The sequence below is a fragment of the Chaetura pelagica genome, unplaced genomic scaffold (assembly GCF_000747805.2).
Source record: "Chaetura pelagica isolate M959 unplaced genomic scaffold, ChaPel_1.0 scaffold147, whole genome shotgun sequence".
NCBI lineage: Eukaryota > Metazoa > Chordata > Aves > Apodiformes > Apodidae > Chaetura > Chaetura pelagica.
In genome coordinates this window covers 3,083,553-3,092,493 of record NW_009954194.1, presented here as the reverse complement: position 1 = coordinate 3,092,493, position 8,941 = coordinate 3,083,553, and the positions used below count along the sequence as shown (strand labels likewise).

Sequence of the window (8,941 nt, the reverse complement as noted above, 5' to 3'; positions counted from 1 at the left end):
AAGACTCATCAAAATTATTCCCCTTCGCACAGGGTGTCCTGCCTATGGTAACCACTGGTTGCAAAGATGTAACTGTTTTCATTCTTAATATGTTTAAAAAGTATAAAATACGCACGTGTGGCCGTACTTGGGGTGTTCTTAACTCCTCCCTTACCTTGTTGTTTCTGTTTTATATTTCTGCATGATGCAGGTATTTCTGTAGTTGTAAACTGAGGCAGGGCTTAGTCTGAGGCCCACACTAAAGATTTGGTTTTTAACTACTCGAAAGTGGATTCTCCATGAAGATTATAAAAAAAAGACTGCAGAAGGGACTGCTGTCCACTTTCAAATATCCCTTACCTTGTTGTTTCTGTTTTATATTTCTGCATGATGCAGGTATTTCTGTAGTTGTAAACTGAGGCAGGGCTTAGTCTGAGGCCCACACTAAAGATTTGGTTTTTAACTACTCGAAAGTGGATTCTCCATGAAGATTATAAAAAAAAGACTTTGCAGAAGGGACTGCTGTCCACTTTCAAATAGTTGCTGTGGATAAATCTGTAGAAAGACTCTGTCTAAGTACCTTACTCTTTAATTTGTTTGGCTGCAACTACTTCCCCACCCAATTTCCCCACCCTGAATCAACTACCCCTGCCTTGTGGGGTCATACCTGGGTGCAATCACCACCTGTAGAGTCTCTTGTGCTAATACTGAGACTCCAGCAGAGCAGCAGCAAGCCGATGCTGCCCCCCTGCAGGTCACCGGATGTGTGAGGGACCTTCAGAGGCAGCACAGGCAGCAAGCCCCAAGTTCTGTACAGGCCATGCACAGGTTGCAGGCTACATAGAGACAACAGGGTACAGGAAACAAAGGTTAGATATGCCAACCCAGAAATTGGTGTCATTTCTGACCTGGCTTCAGAGCATGTGAATCACAGCATAGACACTTGTTAGTATTTATTTGACCTAGATATTCACCCCTGGCTCTCCTGAGGAGTCTTCCCCTTCACACTCCAATGCTTGCAGGCTTTATGGAGTGCATCAAATCAACAGGCAAAGACAGACCTGGCTGGTATATTAAGCAACTCTTGGGTAGTCAGATCCTCTGCCATCCCTTCCTGATAAGCCGTGTTTTCAGGTGTTGCTAAATACAGATGACTCATTTGTTCATTAGGAACTGACTTGCTGGCAATCATGCAGACCAGGCAATCAGGAATGACAAGAATTTCTGGGTATCCAAGAAGAAATCCCTTTTGGTGTCTAGTATAAACCACATTTCAAACTTTTATCTTCCTTTAAGGAAAGGCAGAACCAACCAGCCTAACTCGAAGGCAGCAAGGGCTGACTGCCCACAGGGCAATCTGGCTGGTCTGAGCCATCAGTAAACAACCCTACTGCAGATGCTCAGGGTTACACAGCAGTGTACTTACCTGCCAGCCAACCTAGAGAATGGAAAAAGAAAGCAGCTAAGATTGTCTTGTGTTTTGTGTGTCTCAGCTTATAGGGAGCTAGTGTGAATCATGAACTACAGGTGGCTGTAGAACTTCATGAACCTACACCTGAAATTTTCTGTCATCAGGATGCAATTGCAGTGACAGCTACATGATGAAATACTTCAGAAATAAAGACGGGAAGTTTAGAGTGAGTTGAAGTGAGGCATATTCCTTCAAACTCAATATACTTCCTGCAAGTTCTGCATAACTAGGCCACAAAAAATAAAGGCTTCTTCTACTGTCTCTGAATCAGTGGAGAAACATGACAGTGCTGCAGATATTTATAACAGTGCACAAGGTATTTTTTTTCCCTTGAACTTTTCAAGGAAAACTGGGAGCTGATGGTAAATGGAAGAAATAACCTGGTACCAGGTGATAGAAAAAGTTCAAGTGCTCAACTTTTTTGCCTTGGTTTTCACAGACCTTTGGCCTGCTGCCACTGGCCTGCATGTGCCAGTGTGCTCTGAAGAGGAGAGGGTCAGCCATCATGATGAAGCACCGTTAGGGTCTACCTAAAAACTGGATGTATTCAAGTCCAAAGATCTCTGAGGGGAACCACCCAGAGCTGTTGAAAGAGCTGGCCAATGTGACTGTGAGTTAGCTATCTCTCATCCAAGAAAAAAATCACATTTATAATGGGAGGGCCCAGATGACTGGAAAAAGGCTGAAGTACCTGACACACTGCTGCAAGTTTGAATAATAGGAAGAGCCAGGTAACAGGGGGTAGTTCACTTCCACTGCAGTCCCCAGACAGATGAAGGAGCACTTTCCATTGGAATTCAATTCTAAATACTTGCAGAACAAAGGAATAGCCAACACAGACTTTCCACAGGCAAATCACACTTGACCACTTAATAGCCATGCATTTCACCACAGATAGCAACACAGATACAGTGAAAGACTTAAATGCAGCCCATTTCAGCTCCGAGTTCAGACACCTCCTCCCACAGCAGTCTCCCTTAGAAGCTGAGGTATGCCAGCTGGAGGAATGGAGCTGAGAGAGCAGCAATCAACAACCTAACATCCAACTGGTGGCCAGCAGGTAACAGCGAAAGTATTCCAGGGGGATTATATCAAGGCCATAGAGTTCAACCTTCTCCTGCTAGCAACAGAAAAAGTAAAAAAGAGACAGTGGCCATACAATACAGCCTGGGAAATCATAGAATCATCAACTGGTAAAGTCTCAGGTTGGACATTAGGAGCAACTTGTCTGGAACAGATTACTCAAGGAGGCTACATTATCTCAGTTCTTTTATGTTTTCCAAGACTTGGCTAGAAAACAAAACACAGCTAGTCTGGTCTAGTATTGCTCATAGCCCTACTTCATCCATGAGATTAGACTTGATGGGGTGATGAAGGGGATATTCCACCAACATGTCTATGAGTTGGTGTAACTGGTTGCATTTCTGTCAGTAAAAATACTGGTATTTCAAAGGAACTGCCTTTAGTATACAAAAGACATGCTTTTATTAATTGCAGTTTCTAACTCCCTCAAGAGGCGCAGCAGAGCCAGAGGTGCTGATCTCCTCTCTCTGGTGGCCAATGATAGGACATGAGGAAGGGGAATGAAGCTGTGTCAGGGGAAGTTGAGACTGGACATTATGAAAAGGTTTTTCACTGAGAGGGCTGTGGATCACTGGAGCAGGCTCCCTAGGGAAGTGGTCACAGCACAAAGCCTGTCAGAGCTTAAGGACAATGCTCTTAGTCATATGGTTTAGTTTCAGGTAGTCCTGTGAGGAGCAGGGTGTTGGACTTGATGATAACTACAGGTCCCTTCCAACTTGAGATATTTATGAATCATAGAATATGATTCTATATCCCTATGATAGTGTCATTCCCAAGCGTCTCCAGGGAGCTTTGCACTCTTAGCATAAGTTTCTGTTGCATACATAAGAACTTGTGACTTGCTTTCAGCCCAGCCAGTTAACTGCATCATTCTGCTCCTGGGCACGAAGCAGGCACCTTTTTCTTTCCTATACTTTCATTGCAGAGAAAGCCAGGCCTAAATCTATCGTATGGAAAAACTTTTATCAGCAAATCCTTCCTTGTGTCACAATCATGGGACAGTATCTGCAATGACATGCCAACACATGCAGTAGGAGATATTCTTGGATTTTCTGCTTAGAAATGTAGCTTGAAAAAATTCAATTCCAGCTTGAAGGATCCCACAGATTTGGCATTTTGCTTCAGAAAAATACTCATGTAAATAAGATTTTCAGGCTGATATCCTCTGAGAAACTCTAATAGTTAAGCATAAAAAACATTGTTCCGAGGAACGGAGGTGCCAGAACATCTGTGGTGAGGCTATCCACAATTCTATCATGTGTCCAGCTTTCTACAAAACAACTAACTTCCATCTCCAAATGGATTTGTGATGTCCTTTACCTTTCCATTTACCCATTGCCAATTAAAGATCTCATTTAGGATTTGCTGACGATATTCCACAGAACAGCTGCTGTTAGTTTCTGGCTGACAGTGTACACCAGCTTCTTGGAAGGCTGTTCTGTACAAGCATGGCAGAAATGGAACAGGCAACCAGGATTACATCACCCTGTTAAAGAAGAATCCTGCAATACAGACTCGTGAGGAATTACTGGTCACATTAGTTCTCCACATCTACCCCAGGCCTAACTAAGCTGCATTTTCACTGCAAAGCAGGTAAGCTGTCAGTCATGGTGAAGTCAAACCTGCTTTCCAGTAACCGCCAGCTACAGCTCAAAAGCACCTTCCTGCTTAAAACAGAATGGAGACTGAGAGGCCATGTTTGGGCAAGGCTTAAACTAGCATTAAAATACTCAGAAGTCTTAATATAGCAACTCCTAAATGGGTTTTTCTGTTGGGTTTTTTCCTTGCTTTTTGCTGTTTGTTTTTTTGCTTGCTGGAAAAGCAGCCTGCCACCAGCTGTCACCTTCACTCTCTCATCAGAGGCAGAAAAGGGCTCACAGAGAATGGGAAAGAAAAATGGCTGAAACAATTTGTCCAATAGAGAGAGTTGCTTCCACTCCTACACACACATTTTAGTCAACCTGTCAGTGAGTGGCTCTCCCTACCGTGTTGCAGAGGCTGACAGTCTGCAGTTGTCAGACCAAACAGGGTTGTTAAGGAGAAAGCTTAAACTCAGCAATGCTCTATTTTCATACAGCTACCTCCAAAAAAGTCCAAATTCTCTTTGGAAAAGGGCTTTTGCTTTATACTGCCAAGGAAGGGCTCAGTGTTTGTTTGCCCTTTAGACAAAAATATGATACACTGGGCATTTTAAGCTGTAAGTGCAAGGCTCAGGGAAAAAAAATCCAGCCTCAGGGTTGTTTGTGTAATTGAGGTTAGAAAGGTGTCATGCTGTAGCTAGGTGATCCTGCCCATCCCTGTTTCTTGACTCTTGAGTTTAGAGCAAGCCTTTTTCAGTCTGGGGCAAACACAAGTAATGCAGGGGTCCAATCCAGAATGTTACAACTGGGCTCTTTTGACTCAGTTTGCAATCTGCCTATGCTGGATCAACAAGCAGCCTTTGATATGGCATGCTTCTACAGAAGAAAATCTCTTCAGTTTTGCAGTCAAAATTTGCTATCCAACTACAAAGACCATATTAGTCCTTAAGGAAATAGAAGTTCAGGCCATATGCCAATACATAAACCCAATGGAAGCTGAGGCATGAACAACAACCTCCACAGGCAAGCATCCAAACACAAGTCTTAATACAGGGTTTCTAGCTAAAAGGCATTCTGCATGAGTAGTAGCACAAGGTCTTCCAGGAATAAAAAAATACCTCATCCTACACATCCCCTTTCTGACATGGTGCACAAGCTCTGATATGCAGGAAAGAATCAACTCATAGTGGTAAGTGGCTTCAGGAATGTATGCTATTTCCCTCAAAAATGTCACTAGCAGGCCCAATTCTTCCAAAAAGCAGGATTTGCCAGTGAATTCCTTTATTTGTCCACAGCCATCTACAGAACTTTGCCACTCCCCCTCCCCCTTTATCATTATTTGTGGCAGGGATTCAACTACAACAGGAACCCATTGAGCAGATTCAATAGCAACTCTTCCAGACCAGATTCTGGGAACAATGGATGAATTGCACAGGAACTGGCACAATAGCAGAACAAGTTTTCGGGGCTAGACATTGAGAAATCTTGTTAATTTGGATCTTATGCCTAATTTCAAACATGCCCTTTCCCAAAACTTCTCTTGTTCTTGCATTGTTAGTAAACAGACATCAACATTGCAAATGGAGAGATGCCATAAGCTCAAATCTTCACGTAAAATATTCTGCTTCTTTGATAAAAATCTATGTACACTGTTGTAACATACTTTAGCTTGATTACCACTCCTCAAAAGAAAACTCTTCCTTTTAAAAAGATTTTTCACAAAGTAATTTTTGACAGGCAGATTTTTTTCAGCAATTGAGCAACAGTCCACAGTATGAGAAGCAGCAAAAGCATTTTATTTGCTGTATTAGTGCCATTAGGAATATGATTGGTAAAAAAACAACACAGAAGTCCACACAGAAAGCTTAATAAAAACCAAAGAGCACAGGAGGGGCAGTAGTGGTGAAGACTTAGCAGAGAAATGTTTGTTGTTTGTTTTTTTTTTAAAAAGACTTCCAAAGTCTTGGACAGAAAACTTCTTTTGGCCACTAGAGATGGTAGCAAATCTTCCTTGTACTTTGCATCAGTGTCCTCCACCCTTGTTGGGACTGCTAGCTTCAAATCACTTAAATGTGCTGTGGAGTATGAGAAGGGAACTGAACACATGATCATGATCTGTTTACATTAGGTACCAATTTCTGTGCAACTGTTCTGCACATGCAAAGGCATAAAACTTACTCAGCAAACACTATCTTCTCAAAAATCACTTCAAGTCATAACAACACTTCACTTTAATTTCTGTATTTTCAAAAAGGTGGTAGAAGTACTGCATTTTTTTAAACAATAACATGCTTCCCCTCCTTCAAACAGAAAATACCTTTAAACTTTGAAACAGAATGATTTTTTGACATTGAAATGACCAGACATTTTCAATTAATGAAAATAACAAATGTGTTTCTGAAGCAAGAAGTTGCCACAATGATTATTTGTAAACATTATACCCACGACAGAAAGTACATCAAAATCCCACACTTCCACCTTAAAATAAACCACAAAGCTTTGACATGAAATACATAAAAAGTTTATTATGTGTGTACCCCATTTTGTTATCTGGAGGATAAAATCTGAGGCAACAGTTTGGTGCAGTACAGAGAAGCAAAGCAATATACAGTAGCTGCACACAGCTTGATTGGTTTCAGATCACAACTAAATACTCTTACTATGACCGTTAGTACAGAAATGTTCTGTAATTAGAAAAAATGAGAAGTATTACTCTCATGCTGTACAGTCTCGTGTTTCTTGGTTAGAAAAGAACAACTGATTTGAGTTTGAATCTTTCACACCTGAATCTTTCACACCAACTTGCTCAGCTGTTGCCTCTGGAATGTTCAGCACAAAGGTTAAGCTCCAGACATAATTTAAGTGCTTTTCATGTGCAAACTGTTACTGGCTAAAGCTTTCAAAGTACATTTAATTACAGATATGAACACCCTGTAAAGATATGAGGATATGATAGCAGACCCAGAGGCCAATACAGATTCTTTAAAGAGAAATGCTATGTTCCACTGCAGTAGTTCTAGTCCCTGATTAGGTCCTTCCAAAGAGAGGGCTTATTTCAATTGTAGGAGATAGACCACTCTTTGACAGAAGCATCGTGGGATGTTGTCACCAGAGTATGTTCATCCAACCACGCCAAGCTGCTTACGTGATGTAGCCTGTGAGCATCTGTATGGCAGTGTGAAATAACAGGGAAGAATCAGAAGGCTGGGCTCACAAAATAACTTCAACACATATTCCAAATGTGATTTTCAGCCACATTAAATACTACTAGTGTATTTTAAGTGACCACAAAATCACAGAAGAGTTATAGCCATTGTAGTTAGAGATTAACATAAAGGCTAAATCAGTTTGAGAACATTAAAATCCTGCTTACCATTAGGTCTAAAAAACAGGTACTGTGTTAGATTTCAAGAATCACAGAATTGCTGGAGTTGGAAAGGACCTCCAAGGATCATCCAGTCTAACTCTCCCACTGAAGTAGGACCACCTAGAGCACTTTACACAGGACTGTATCCAGGTGGGTTTTGAAATCTCCAGAGATGGAGACTTCACAGCCTCTCTGGGCAGCCTGTTCCAGGGCTCTGTCTCCCTCACTGTAAGTAAGTTTTTCCTCACATTTAAATGGAACTTTCTGTGTTCCAACTTGTGCCCATTGCCCCCCGTTCTGATGCTGGGAACTACTGAGAAGAGCCTGTTTCCAGGCTGAAGAACTACTAGGAAAAGTAAATACTTAAAAGGAAACACACCTGGTATCTTAACTCTGGTCTCGGGATCACTTACAGTCCATACATATACCATCATGTCCATGCCCCCAGAAGCAAAATGTTCGTTGTCTGGTGACCAGGCAATACAAACAACTTTTGCATGGTGTCCATAAAAGACGTTGTGTTCCTATTTGGAGGTCAGACATACAGTGTTACTTCACTAGTTTACATTACTTCAGGAAATGACTGGCTTTTAATGTGTAGCAGCATAATAAGGTACAAGACTTCAGACATTGTAAATATCAGGTGCAGAGGAATGACCTAAACCAAGCAGTAGCTTAATTTAATGCTATTTATTTAAATACTCATCAGGCCAATAAAAAACAAACCTATTTTTTTAAAAACCCATCAAGAATTTTTTCTATAAAGCTGGATCTGTGAAGTGCACATGCAACAAGTCACAGAATCACAGAATGATCTGGGCTGGAAGGGAGCTCTGGAGATCTAGTCCAACCCTCCTGGACCCTAGAGCAGATCACACAGGAACACATCCAGGCAGGTTTTAAATGGCTCCAGGGATGGAGACTCCACAAGCTCCCAGGCAGCCTGTTCCAGAGCTCTGTTATCCTCAGCATAAAGAAGGTTTTTCTCACATTTAGGTTAAATCTCCTGTGTATCAGCTTGTGACCATCATCCTTTGTGTCACTGGACACCACTGAGAAGACTCGGAAAGTCACTTCTTGCTTAGATGCTTTTAAAACAACACCACAGAAGTTTCTGGAAGCAATTTTTTTTTCAATTTTTACTTTAAAAAGGAAATATTTTTGTGGAATGCCATGCTCCATTTTTTACTTCAGTGTGGTTTAAGTCGAAGCTTAATGACTTTACAGGCTGATACACATATCCACTGCTCAGCTGAAAAACAAACTGCCCATTTTTTGGTTCTTGCTTAGAAGACACTAGGTTAAAGAATAAAGCAGTATTCCCTGCCCTAATGTATCCCTTTCATTGCTTAGTTCTTACCATGGAACCATGTGGCACAGTCAAAGTTCTTTTGCCAAGTCTGCTTTATTTTCTTCATTAAATGTTATTGTACTGCAGGATTCTTATCACACTGAGCTTGC

At 41.4% G+C, this 8,941-nt stretch overlaps 1 protein-coding gene across 1 annotated transcript in view; it reads right to left on the bottom strand.

The window, feature by feature from the left end:
- Nucleotides 1-5,890: 5,890 nt before the first annotated feature.
- Nucleotides 5,891-8,941, bottom strand: part of WDR1 (WD repeat domain 1) — a 34,166-nt gene continuing 31,115 nt past the window's right edge. The window contains exons 14-15 of the mRNA XM_010003133.1: nucleotides 7,860-8,004; nucleotides 5,891-7,278 (exon numbers count right to left, since the gene is read on the bottom strand). Of these exons, the coding sequence (XP_010001435.1) occupies nucleotides 7,169-7,278; nucleotides 7,860-8,004 (255 nt within the window). The 3' untranslated portion in view covers nucleotides 5,891-7,168. The remainder of the gene's footprint in view (nucleotides 7,279-7,859; nucleotides 8,005-8,941) is intronic.